The 14,682-nt window shown below is 39.1% G+C and overlaps 1 protein-coding gene across 1 annotated transcript in view; it reads left to right on the forward strand.

Annotated features, from left to right (window-relative positions):
* The window catches only part of KLF13 (Kruppel-like factor 13), a 30,909-nt gene extending 16,444 nt beyond the window's left edge, over positions 1–14,465 (forward strand). The window contains exon 2 of the mRNA XM_009885758.1: positions 14,173–14,465. Coding sequence (XP_009884060.1) covers positions 14,173–14,465 — 293 coding nt within the window. The remainder of the gene's footprint in view (positions 1–14,172) is intronic.
* Positions 14,466–14,682: the final 217 nt, after the last annotated feature.

The raw sequence follows: 14,682 nt of genomic DNA on the forward strand, positions 1-14,682 counted from the left end.
TTTCAATAAACTCCCAGTATCAGATTTTTCACTCAGCTTTACAGCTTTAGCTGTACTTATAAATGTTGAAGTCCCATATTTCATGCATGCTGTGTTACTGTGAGGTTGTTGATTAAACAGTTCAAAAGTTCACAAAGAGACATTTCGCAGTTACAGCCAAAGGCAACTTTACTAGCTTCTGTTTGCTTGGCTTCTAGCAAAATGAAATCTCATCCTGTCCCCAGATCCTGGGAGATGCTATGCATATAAAATGTCATAACTTACCCACAATGTCTATTCATGCTGAAGTATGTGGACTTCAGTTGGAGGCAGATGACATTCAACATCTTCCAGAATTCAGATAAATAAAGTACAGGTTTCAGTTTAGATGAATAATCCTTTGTCTGTTATTTTGCATAGCAGGATAACCTTTCATTAGTTTGATACAAGTACTTTTTTTTGTTTTTAGTAGAATAGAATAATAAAAAAAATCATTGATATGTCAACAGAGAAAAGGCTGATTCATGGGGTCATATGATTCCTTCTTTGCAGTTGTCCAAGCAAGTGCTGGGTAAAGCTCATGGTGCCAAAATTTCACAATTTCAGCATGAATTCACCCACAATTCACACCAGATGAATGTAATTTGTCATTACCTATTTAATTGCTCTCCCACTTAAAACATTTCAATTGTCATACCAGAGATCAGGAACATTACTATGTGAATTTCTTATGAAAGCCACCACAAAAATTATTTGTGACTTAGACTGTCATTGAAAGCAGTCTAAACCACTACAGAAGTCATTCCTGTGTTCATCCTACAGACAGGGATGGTTTGTGATGTTTCAGTTTGATTTCAGGCATTCTTGCAATACAAGCATCTTCAGGTTCAAGTTTTTAGGTTTGATCTAACTTTTAAGTTCCTACCTCCTACAGTGATCAGAACTCAGGTAAATTAAAACTTAAGACCATCTAAGTAAGCTAACTAGAATTTTCCAAGAAGGACAAGATAACATCATTTTCAGGTAGAGAGAGATGACCCTTGGATTGTTAGAAGAGCAAGGAATAACCCATGTCCCACAATGAAGGCTGAGGAAAGATAGGTCATCACATTGATCCAAAAAGGAGCATAGTTATCTGGGGTGGTACGTTCACAAGAGAATCTCCAGAGAAGCAGTTATGACATTTAGAAGTCACTATATTGCATTTTTGGTTCCTGCCGTTTGACCCAGCACAGATTGGAAGAAGAGGGGAAGTGTCCTATAGTGAGCGTGTAATCTTTTTTTCCCACTGTAAGAGTGGGCTGGAGAAAGACAGGATGCCAAGGAGTGTAATACTCTTTAGAGCTCCCATGGAGTTGCTAACAGTCAGATGTCTGATCGGGAGCTGATTTGAGTTTGCAGAGTGGGCTGGGTAACAGAGTGAGCAATTCTGAGGTAGCACAAGAAAGATCCAGAAAGCAGTTTGTAATGGAAACCTTGTGTTTCTGTTGGTACCTTAACTACACATTACGTGTAGATGGATTTGGTTCAGTTGTGTCAGCTGTGGGTAAGATTTTTTCCCTCCTGGAGGAGGGTGAATCAAATCTGGGGAGTTTTGGTTTTTTCTTCAGTTGCCATCTGCATAATGTTTTCATTAATCACCTTATTTGCTCTAACAAAGGGTGAGTGGCGCAGCCAAAATAATCAGCTTGTAGCAGACAAAAAATCAGCACACTAGCATGCTAGAATAGAAGTAACACGAGACTGCAAATGACTAAACAAGATCTCAGTCCAGCATATATATTCATCAAGGTCCATACTACTACTTTCCTTTTCAAATTTTAACTGGACTCATTTGATAAAAGCACTGTGTTTATTATTACATACATTTGGATAGCCCTTCTCTAGTCCCTTGTCACTTTAAAAGGTTTGAATTGGCTCATCAGCATGATAGAAAAAGAACAAGATCCCACATACCTTCACTGATGTTATAAGAGGCCAGACTTCTCTGACCTGTGCTTAAGCTTTGTACCTAAGGAATGAAGAAAACCCCTTAAACAACAAGTTTTTGGCTCAAGGAAAGAATTCTAGGCTGAAATTCCTTTGCTGGGGTGATGCAATAGGTCAGATTTGCTGATTAGCACTTACATTTTTTGGTTTTGCAACAGCAGTATTCTTTTGAAGTATATTTATTAAAAAGTATAATTGACCAATGGAAAAGGAAAAAAAATCCCCCGTCTTTTAGTTTTGTCATTCAGAAATACCCAGATGTGTTTAGAGGATCTATTTACGGGTTTTTTTTTCATTTATTTTCTATTCACAATAGAGGTTTTAATAATCATCCTCCTTTCTTACATTCATAGATCTGACTAGAACAAATTAGAGAAATGTAGTAATTAATGGGCTACTGTACTAAGCCCCGGAGTCTCCCTCTTTGCAAAGAATCTGATACTTCAGTGTGGTTTAGAATTGACACATAGCTAAGACATATCTTCCTCTCCCCAGAATTCATCACTTCATCATTTCAGCATAACACAATTTAATTATCTTGCATTTAAGTGCAAAGTCAAAGGGGCAGCTATTGATCTTCATTCTTGGAACAAGCCACAGGAGAGACAAAATCAAGCGTAAGATGCTGCTCCTTTAAATTAGTGGCATTTCAGCTGTTTTACTGAGCACTAGTCTAGGATTTAATGCCTCAGAGATCAGGAGACCCACTAAGAGTTTTTAGGTTTACTGAACAGAAATTACATACCACAATTGCAGGTGCTTAACTTTGACAGAAAACCCAACATTAAGTTTGCGTTATTTTAGAACATAAGCTCTTTGACACTGAGGCTGTTGCCTTTCATTTTTCAAGAGTAAGGCCTGTCATTGGTACTCAGTAAAAGAGCATTGCTTACTCATAGATTCCAGCAGCAGAGGGAAAAAAGTGCTGCTTTTATAATAGGATGTGGCAAAAGTCCATGTAAACAAAGGCATTGCACTTAATGGAAGCACGATCGATAGAAGTTATTCCTGTGGGGCAGACAGGGTCCATGCTAGTCAGCACACTCACCTGGACATGGACGTTGTCCCTGCTAGGTAGGATAAGTTTCCAACCTCATGGGTATCCCAATGGCTGAGATGTTCCTCTTGCCTAGATGGGAGGTTTCCATTTTGCTTGTGTGTCAGAACTTTTGGGGAAGTGAAATGGTGAACGTTAAGCTTCAGAGTTCAGACGGAGTCAACAAAAGAGCAGCATTAGATACCAATGATAAATCCATATAGAACTGTAAGGAGATTTGTACCTTATCTTTGAAATTGCATGCATTGTAAACACCATCTCATATAATCGTGTAACATTAACGTTTTTCTGGCTGGTGGATTCTGACCTTTGCAAGAGGTACTTGAAGTGCTCAGTTTGACTGCTCAGTTTTACCAGACCAGGAGGTATTGCTGTGCTGATAGTGCATTTAAAGTGTACATGCTGTCAGTACATAGCAAGACTACAGCAAATATGACAGAAAAGAGTCAAGAGAAATACTATGTATGTAGATTTTGACAAGGCTGTCTAGAAGGTGTAGCAGTAATGCAATTGCTACCACAAAGTTGTGCATAGAATTTTCTAGTCATCAAAAGAAAACTTTATCTGGCTCATTATACTTCTGTGAGGAGAAAACATTCATATGCATCTCTTTCTCACCTGATGTGACATACCCAAGATACTAACGAGCAAATTTACATCCAAAAAGAATTCCTCTTTCTGCATTTGTATATGATCAGTAACTCCCCCAGAAACACTTTGCTAAGAACATCACAAAAAGTGGAGAGGAAAATACCATACCCAATGTCCAGCTTAGTGAGGCATCCTGGCTTCCAAGCGTAGAGCACGCATCACTACGTAGGGTCTGGAAAGGGAAGAGACGGAAGCTGGCTTTGTTCACTGACCTAGGCTAGAGAGGATTCCTCCTTCCTTTCATTGCTCCAGTAAGAGCTGTGAAGCCAAGTGACATTTACAGCAGTTAATCAATGCATGCTAAAGATGCAGTATAAATGGTACAAGTGATACTGAGTTCCTAGTTTAAACTTACAGTATTTGCTCCAGGAGGGTTTTCATCAAGACTGCTGTGATCTGTAGTTCTAGATGTGGCCAGGGGCACACTTTGCAGCCACATGGGCTGACTTCACGGTAAGGCCACAGAACTTCACCTGCAAGCCCTTTCCTATTGTCTCTGCCACTCTTCTCTGTTAGTCTCCTGTTCCTTTTAGCTGTGCCACATTTCAGACTAGTAAGCAAAAAGATGACTGAAATAGTGATGTTGTCTGACACCATACTTTACCGCCATCTATTTCCTCTCTAGTTTGCAACTAACCTTATCTACAACCATAAGCACAACACAGCTCTGACTAAAGAAAACAATACATTAATAACAACTTTTTACATGACAGCATTCCCTACAAGCTTAGGCACAAAGCAAATGGAGATGTATGTGGATTATACAGTCATTAGCTGCTTGGAGAGGCAAGAATATAACCTTACTGTGTATGACAGAAACAGTTTGGAGTTTTAGGCAAGGAAGATAGCATGGAACAGAGGTGGGCCTTGCTGTGAAACCCCATCATGCAGAGTGCGGTGGTGGACATGCTGAATAGTTCACATAATATGTATTTTTCAAATAGGCAAACAGTGCTGACATACAGCCTTGCTGTTTGACAGATGATTAGCATATTCAACAGCATCACCTGTGCCTTACTGTTAGAAATAACTTAGAAAGAAGAGAAAGGAGAGAATGAGGTATGATGCATTTAATATTTTCATGGAATCTCAGCAGTATATGTATAAAGATATTCTTTAGAGCTGTTTTGCTAAATTTCAGTGCTTTAGATAACAACAAGAATATTGTTTCTTTACCTTCTTGTCACAGCTACTGGCAGTTTTATGATGGGAAGCTGGGAAGGACAGCAAAGATAAGGATGCCCTCACCTCCCTTCACTAAACAAACTCCCTTGATTTTGCTAGTAGTTGCAGATAGCTTGTGACCCTTGGTTAGAAGAATGATGAGGAATCTCTAAGACCTAGGAGTGTTTTACAAATTACCCATGTCTCTGTTCCCTCACTTTCACTTTCTCAGCCTTTAGTTTCAGAGTTGTCTTTCCGCTGGCTTCTGTATTCCACTGGATTCTGCTGATGCATCAAATTGAGTCATCAGATGCACACATTCTTAACTAGGTGGTGAGCATATGACTAGGCTAATTAATTATTCAGAAAGTTATAAAAGTGTCTTTGGTTCAATGCTTTATTCAGCCAATTCAGCCTCTTCACAAAAGTAGCTTTAAATACTTCTGTTACTTCTAATAGAGAAGATATATTTCAAATATTTGTCTACATATCTAGACCCCATCATAAAAGGAAGGAGTCTTGAAGGCTGAACTCACCTTAGGGATTTTGTATCTGATTGTGTTTCAAGAGAAAAACTCTTTAATGTATTTAACACACACAAGTGTAAGTATGTTTACACAGTTCCAGTTTTGATGTAGTCTGTATAATTGACTTCAGAGTTTCACAAGTCCCTGGCCTAGTGCAACTGATTTTTTGTCGTTTCAAAAGAGGAAGAACATAGAAGACAGGGAGAGGTTGTGTAAGGAAGGGAGAAGAGATAAAGGGTGAACTCTTCAGAAACCAGGAAGTGACAAACTGTACAGGAGGAAGCCTAATATTAGCGATGACAAGTATTATGTATGTTAGTACAAGGGTGCAGTAAAACGAGTAGCATCAGACTGTCTGTGCTCAGGTCTACAGACACAGATGTGAATTTCATACTGTGGCATTCGTGAAGGGTTTTTTATTATTTTTTATGGTCTTCAATCTATGGGAAGGAATTTAATTTCTCAATCGCCCAGCAGGATACCTAATTTTTGGAGTACTCTCCAGCAGAGAAAAAGAGAGAGAGAGACTACAACGTAAATGTAGCTAGTGAGAAGAAAACTAAATACAATTCACCATGTATCCATGGAACTGTAACACAATCAGTCCAGAGAATGTAATAAAAATACATGTTTGGAAAATATGCTTGGTCTTTCTGGTATGGACTTTGGGTTGGTTGCTTCTTTGCCATGCCAGTAGTGCATCTTTGTACTTGTTGAAGTGAGACCTCAAAACAGACACAGCATTTTTAAAGGGCTGCATCACTTACCAACAGTTTGCAAAATGACTCAAGAGGACAAATGTCCAAGGAGAAAAAGCCAGCATAGCATAACACTCGAAAATAAGTTTCTTGTAATCAGGATGCCATAGGGAATCACCTAAGGCTCCCTGGGCCACATTGCAATGCCAGAGGGCACATTCTTAGTCACATTCTCGTCATAGATCTAAACTCTATTCAAGATTTCTTTGTGAAGGGGAGGATATACTTTCATGATCCTTACACTTGGCTGGTTAGCCTACCCTTGTTGACTGCCTTTGAATATCCCTTTTGCTTATAAACATGGGGAGTGCTGTGGAAGTTGAAAACACAAATTAAATTGTTCCCTTAGAAGATCAGATCTCCAATTAGTCACCTAATAAAAATGTCAGGCATTTAATTTTCATGGAGGGAAAGCTGCCAAGAAATGTTAATGAAGAATATTAATAACTTTGCATTTCTTTATTAGTGAGAACTGTAGAAACTATATTTTTGGCAAGTAGTTGTTCACTGACAAATAGCCTTTCATGAAGACTAGAACTGTATGTCAGAAACTCAGCAAGTAGTTTAGGCTGATTTTTTTTGGTTTTTAATTTCAGAGAAGTTGTGATGGTGTGTTTCATTGATTCATTTCAGATTAACATTGTCATTGTGTTGAAAACTGTACCCACAGCTACAGGAATTAAAATAGTGTTACGAAAAACACTCCAAAAGAAGTAAAACATTTTGGTCTACAAAAAATAAAATTACTATGGGTTTCCTGGTTTGCTGAATTCTTCTGCAGTACAAAGTTGTTTTTTTTAATTTTTCAATTGAGCAGAAAATAAGTTATCCACGTAGCTCTAGCCTTTATTTCACTTTTTCATTCAAAACCTTAGCAAAGATGTAGCAATATTTCTTTTTATTAAATTTATGGCCATTTCATTTTAAAGCCAATTTGCTGTAAGATTTATTTTCCAGATCCTAGAACATAACTTTCAGCTACTTACTGGTTGGTTGTGTGGTCTGGAACTAGGCTTTAGCTGGGAGTGGAACATAGAGCTTAACATACAGAACATACAGTGATGCACTTCAGCAGAGATAAAGTGACAACTAAACAGGAGTTGACGTGGTAGGCAGAAAAAGACTTGAAACAGGTTCAAATTTCAGATTCTTAATCCACTGTGCAAAAAAGCAGGATGAAAAACACGGGTATTTTAAAAGTGCTAAGCTACAGAAAGTCACACAGACAGAGCAGTTCAGCTTGGGCATCTCAGGGATTCAGTAAAACCATGAAATGCATATTTTAGACAACAGAAAGATTATGTGACGGAGTGTCCTGGAAAAGAAAAAAGCCTAAAAAGGCTAGAATGATTCTGCCTTGACAAAAGAGAAGCAATTGGGGCCGATAAGAATACAGTAAAGTATCTAAAATATTACTATATTTTTATATAATCTCAGTTATATTATAAACTGAGATTTACGATCTGACAGTATTAAGCAAGTTTGAAATAAAGGCCTAGAATATAACTGATAGAAAGTAATCTGTTTAAAAAAAAAAAAAAGATTGTTTCTATTATAGTGAAAGTGAGTGGTAATATTTTTAAGAACAACCAGATAGCTGCATGGAACATACCAAATCAGTTATTTTGGTTGTTGGACGGACCCAACTGTGGTTAAGGCTCGGGGAGGAATTTTGCACTGCTTACATTTCTCTGGCATTGAAGCCATTATCCTTATAGTATCTGAATGTGTGTTCATCATTTGCTATTTGAGTTGATGTGGTTATACAGATAAATCACAGTGTAATCTCTGCTCCCAGATGGAGTAATACAAGCACTTGCAGAGCAAACAGTAACACACATTCCCTTAAAATGTAAACTTGCTGCTTAGAAATTCCCCTTTCAAGAAATATTCATATATGTCTAAATAACTTAATGAAAATGTTAACGTACAGAAAATAAACCAAGGATTTAAATAATGGATATTACAGTAGCTGTTGCAGCTCCTGCTCAGTAGTAGGTTCCTGTGCATGCAGAAAAGATAAGATTCCATAATTTATCAATTTAATGACTGGATTTGTTAAGATTAAAATAAAGATGCTCACACTTTAAAGTGAGGTTGTACTTGATGCCTGAGTCTGTGCCTGCTGGATATCTGAGAGCTCCGATTCCTAAAAAAAGGTCACATCACAGATAATGGAAATAGCACGAACATGCATGCTTCCGCCAGCAGGTACTAATGCAGCTGAGCTCCTTGTTGCTGTGTGTCCTGGGTGCTTGGGGGAGTGTTATGTCCCAGTGTCTAGTAATGTGTGAACTCTGAAGCTTTTCTTGGATTTGGGCATTCATGCCACACTCCCATATTGGATTTCTGGTGTCTAGTGACAGTCAAATTCACCCTATAACTTTTCTTTTCACTGAGAAGATTACTAAAACTTACTTATATTCCTGGAACTAATCAAGCTTAATATTGCTGAATTCGCTGCCTCTGTTAGGCATGGTTGAAGGTAGCACAGACATTCAAGAACATACAAAAAGCATATGCAAAAAATGTGATTGCATTTGGATTGTTTGGTTATGAAATATCACCCCCCCCAAATCATTAATTTAAAACTAATGGGTTTCAATTTATAGGAATTTGGAATTGTGAGGGTTTAGAATTTTTTGATCCCTTTGTAAATACTGGATAAAGAAACCACCATTCATCTAACATCAGGGCTATGCATTATTCTCTCTCTTGCATTCAGAAGGTTAAGGGCTTGTTTTTTGGCTATGCAAAGGGCCTTGTTTATAAACAAGAGAATAACAAATTAAAATATTCATAAATACATATTGAAGGATGACCTTTTATCTTTTTTTTTTTTTTTTTAAAAATAACAGCCAGTCTCAAGAGACATAGTCTGCTTGGCTGAATGTCTTTTCCCAGGATAGCCTTTCCTCTCTTGGAGGAAGGCTGCTTCAGTCACATCTCTATTTAACTGTCTGCCCCTCATCCTCCCCACCCAGCCTGCTGATCTGTGTTTCCAAATATACCCTTAATTATATATATGGAAATGTAGAAATATAAGAATAGCACAGTGGCATGTTCCGGTTTCTAGTCTGTTTTCATAACAACATAGAATACTGCTCTGCAAAGCAGCAGAACAGATTAAAGATCACAGAAAATTGTTTCTGGCTTACTGTTTCTGGTTTTGCAGGCACTCGTGGAATTTGCAGGTTACAGATGTCTTTGTTAGTGCATGGCCTCGGCATATGCTTGAAGATGCTGACAGAACGTGCAGAGCTACTACATGACTTAAATTGAAAAAAAATAGCCCCCAATACGTGGTTTGACTTAATAATACCCTAATCTGTAGGGCAGTGGATATCACATTTCACATTGTTCAGATACGATTGCCTAATCTTTGCACTGTAATTCTGAAAATGGTTGGTAGCACAAGGTGTCTCAACCTGTTTTGTCTTTTCAGTCATTAGTAGGTTATTTTTTAAGCATGCTCAGGCCTGCATAGTACTTAGAATGATTTTCAGTTGCTATTAAAATCCTGGATATCATACAGATGAATTGGTGGAACAGGAAGTAGATTACTCCAGGGTCTTTACGGGAGTGTCACTATATAGGAAAGGAGTCCTTAAAACTGTATGTGGATTGGGGTAAAGTCAAGAGTGCACTAAAATATGGTACAAATCAAGCTCAGCAGACATCAGATCTGGTTCCATCATCTCTGTAGTTTTTGTTTCCTATAACTACATATAGTTGACTCAATATATATAATGATTGACAAATACAGAATAATACAAAGGACCTTTATATAATATCATAAGAACAGGCTGGCTGTACTTGCTTCTGAATCCCTTCCAGCAAGACAGGAGACAGATGCATATTTTTAATGCTGTTTCTATAGCTCAGGCAACTCTACAGTTCCTTTGGCGGTCTGTTCTGACAGACAATACAAGGCAGCATGAGTAGCTAGGTCTGTGCCACTGAAATGAATTCAAAGTCAGTGCACCTGCAGATCTCAGGTACTTTTTCACTCAGTGAGCACTGCAAGCTTCTTAGTGCAGCTTTACACACATTTTTTTTCATTGGACTGGGTGGAGTTCAGGAAGAAGCCAAAAATGTTCTTGCTTGTGTAATTTTCAGTTAAGATCGGCTGCATTTAATTCTCAAATGCGATGTTTTTCTATGAGCTTATGTAACTCTAAGCACAAGTTATGTGATGCCTTGTGCTCTGACAGAGGAGCTAGAAAGGTTACGGTTCAGTGGGATTTGGAATGTGGAAATCCAAACCTATTTAAAATTGTAAAAAAAAAAAAATAAATATCTACCATATTCTTTATCTTTTAAAACCATCTCTTGCCTGTGTCTCTGAAGAGTAAAGAAGCCTCAGCTGCTTTTGATTCCCTTTTTTCAAGTATCTTTATCTCTTGGAGACTCACCGCTCTTTGAGACCTGCTAGTAACACTCATAATACACAAAAATACTGCTGCTGCCAAGGCATAGCGTTAAGACTCTCAGTATACACATTCACATGCTGGACACGTTTCCTGCCATATTTAAGATACGTGATAACATTTCCACAATAACTTATAGTATCAAATTCTGCAGTCATTGTATAAAGGTAAAATTCTGACTCTAGCATCACCTAAGATGGAGCTCAAAATCTTTATTGTGTTGTGTACACCCACTTTAATGGTGAAAGTGCCTCATTGAGTACAACATGTCCATGGGTTACTGCTTATGCAAGAAAGTTGTACTGTGGCTGCATGTTCCCTAATGAGATTAGGCAATCAATTCATATAATCTCTCATTCTGTCGATTGCTTTACAGCTGGTAAGAGGACATTTATATAACTTACCTGCACAAAAAACCACATCCTTTCTGTTTGAGAGATGAGACTGATGACAGACTGTGAATTTCCATGTGTGGTTTTGGAGCAGCAGCTAGGTCTTGTCTTAATTAATACCCTGCAGCAACTTTGTTCCAGGCTGTGTACTAATTTTTTATGAGCAATAAAGACTCTCCTATCTTCACACAAGGCATCCAGCATTTCCTCACAATACAGCTTTTCTTTGAGAAGGTATTGCTAAACCTCAACAAAGCTGAGAAGCACTCTAGAGAACTTACTACCACTACTAGAGTGATTCCAGCTGTCAGAGAATGCATGGAGGGGAAAACCATTTGGCCAAGAACCTTAAAGGCAACTACCAAGAAGATACCAAATCAAGACTAGAGAGGACTGAGGGGGAAAAACGGTTCCTAGGAAGGAGGAGAACAGGGGACAGTAGAGAAATAGTGGAAGCAAGGCCACATTTTCTTTGCCTCAGCACCCAAATCACCACCACCACCATCATCAACAGCATCAAATCAGGCAGGTGAGTAGGAACCTGAATGTTCTCATGCAGATCTGACGTGCAGTGAGGAGAGGAGGAGATAAATTGTGCAATACCTCCATCATCTGACTGTTAGTGCTGGATAACACAGATCTTAGACAGTCCTACTCCAGAACCTCTTCTCTTTTTAGGAACAGGACTGTCATGCCTACTGCTGGCTACCAAATACTAAACATAGAAAAGAGCAGCTGATGCTATGCTAACTAATCAGGAGAAAAGGTACCATTTCCTTTGTGCTTCGTGGTGGTGTCTACAGCAGAAGCAAAACATTGCATGGTAACTCTTGCCTGCCTTGTCTGAAAGTAGTTATTTCATGGGGCAGTCCTTCTAGCGAAGAACATTTGCTGACACCATTTGTAATGAAAACAAATACAGAGAAAATTAACTCAGGCAATAGAAGGCCATTGTCTTACCAAAAAATGATGCCATAGCCCAGGGGTGAGAAACTTCGATTCTGCAGGCCAGATCACCTGTCAGACTATACCTCATTGCCCTTCTTCCCAGGGGTCCCAGAGTCCTCATAGAAGTATATCTGTTGTATGACCAAAACACAGGGAGAGAACTAGCAAATCTGCTCTCACAACAGGGATGACTGGCATTTCACACTGCAGGCAGGAGCATATCTAAGAACAGATGACTGGATACATGACAAACACAGCCAGAATATATTTGTTTTCCATTTGTTTCACATTTCTATCAGCAGACTGAGAGATGAGTCCCTGACAGTTCACAGGAGAAGGCTGAGGAGGACATTGAATGGATTTACACGGGTTTAAGTGACAAAACTATATCCATTAAACCAGTTAGTGGTTTTATTCTTAAAAAGTTTGTGGGGCCTTAAGTTTTTTAGGCTTTAGTTCAGGGGAAGCCAACTGAAAGCAGTCCTGTTCATCTTAGCTGCCTTTTGCAGATCACTTAGGAGGTGGTGTCGATGGTTCTCCATATGAAAATCTCCCTTGTGTACTGTACAGATACTACCATTGCAGTATGCATTGTAGTTGTAGGTGTAACTAATGAAATCCACAAAATGTGCTTGAGAACAGTTGGTCTAACGAGCCTTGGTGTTTCTCCTAAATAATCAAGGAGACATCGGGGACACTTGCTTTCTCCATGTTCTTGAACAACATCCTATTTAAAAAAGGAATTACCTGTCTGTTCATTGAGACACTATTTGAGATTTGGCTGAAGTATCTTCGAAGCTTCATAAACACAGGGGAAAAGAACCTACAAATCTTTTTCTGAGCAGGAGCCTCCTAAGTAGATCCTGGAGATAAACGTTATGGCGAAATCTGCAAATTTAAAAGAGATTATTGGCTGCTTAGATTGAAGGCTGGCTGGGGTCAATTTTGCTATTAGACAATTTTAATTAAGGTGTATTGAATTTTTACATGAGGCTAATTTATTTATTTATTTCCTATTTGGTGTAGAGTGTTGAGAAATTTTATTTCTTATTTTGGCACAGAATTTTTCTAGCTCTCTGGGCTTCTTGAACTGGCTATTCAGCATTAGAAAGATTAAGTTGGAAGTTATAAAAATTACAACTACAAAAAATGCTAAGTCCATGTATTCACAAAAGAATAAGATGATCTAGATTAATAACAAATAAAGAATATGTGATGTTCAGACTCAGCAGCAGTAAGAAACAAACCACTATACAGAAGTAGTTTCACGATGTGATGTTTTTATTTTTAACAAACGGAGAAACTAAGGATGGAAACAAATAGTACAAGTTGCCCAAGGCTACGCAGCACATCAGTGATGAAGCTGGGAATATATTGCAAATACCCAACTATGCTACTTCTGTCTGCAACCACTGCTCAAGGTTCTCAGGCCACACATCTGCCACAATGCGTGAGTGCAGACCTCCAGCACAGCCACGCAATGGCATGGGTATGTGGCCCTCTCCAAGCTGTCTCCCATGCCTGGGATCTGTTGAGAAGGGCATCAGGTCACCAGACTGCTATTTCTTTGAGCTCACTGGTCCTACCTTAAGCGTAACAGGTCATGGTTTTTAAGTTAGGTAATGATAGAAGGCTGCTACTTTCAATGTGGCACATTTACCTAGTTGAAATACAGTGCTCCCTGCCTGCCTTCTACATGACACTTAAGGCAGTGAAGAAGAGAAACCATAGTACCTTGTAGCAAATGCAGGAAACACAGACACGGCTGTGGAAAGCACAAGGTGAGAACCTCACATCCAGTGCTTCAAAATTGCCAGTTTGCATTTTCACCATAATTGTTTTTAAGTAGCTGAAGAGAGAGACTTCATCACACCTCCAGAACTTCAACACTGAGTCAGACAGGCATAGGTACAGCTCGGAGGAATAAGTGAATATTCTTTAGAGCTCAGTACAGATACTGTCGAAGTCCAGAAGTATAGTCCAACAGACTACAAAAGATATGAAATGTGACATCCATGAAAGGATCAGGAGCCTGGCATCCCTGAAGATCCAGTTATCAAATAAGGTATCACTAGTTTGATTTACAGTACTTTTTAATGGGTTGGAATAGTACAGTGGCCACCTCTCTAGCAGAGAGTAGCACCTTCTCCATCTAGTTAGTGCCAAGTGGCACCTACCTCGCTCCCAACCTTTTCATTCTAACTTTTGCATAAAAAAAACCCAACACATGGAATACATTGCTATGCCTTCTAATCATCCCATGTTTGCTTCCTGCAGGTGAACGGCCTTTTGAATGCAACTGGCAAGGATGCAACAAGAAGTTTGCTCGCTCCGACGAGCTAGCCCGTCATTACCGCACTCACACTGGAGAAAAGAAGTTCAGCTGTCCTCTCTGTGAGAAACGCTTTATGCGCAGTGACCATCTGACAAAGCATGCCCGTCGCCATGCCAATTTCCACCCGAGCATGCTCAAGAGGCGAAGTGGAAGCAGCTCAAGAACAGGGTCTGTCAGTGACTACAGCCGCTCAGATGCCTCAAGTCCAACAATTAGCCCTGCCAGTTCCCCATAGACCTACCTGCACTGGATGTCAGCACTTTGCCTCTAATACCTAACATGGAGTTTTGTTTGTGTTGCACACATTTAAAAAACTCTGTCGCTTCCCCTCCTCAGTTCCCCACCCTGTTTTGTTTTGTTTTTTTAAAATTATCAGTAAATAGCTGTCTCCCACTGCAATTTCCAGTCAAATCTTCTTTACCGAACCACACAAGTGGCTACTCTAACCTCAT

The sequence above is a fragment of the Charadrius vociferus genome, unplaced genomic scaffold (genome assembly GCF_000708025.1).
Source record: "Charadrius vociferus isolate BGI_N301 unplaced genomic scaffold, ASM70802v2 scaffold325, whole genome shotgun sequence".
Lineage (NCBI taxonomy): Eukaryota > Metazoa > Chordata > Aves > Charadriiformes > Charadriidae > Charadrius > Charadrius vociferus.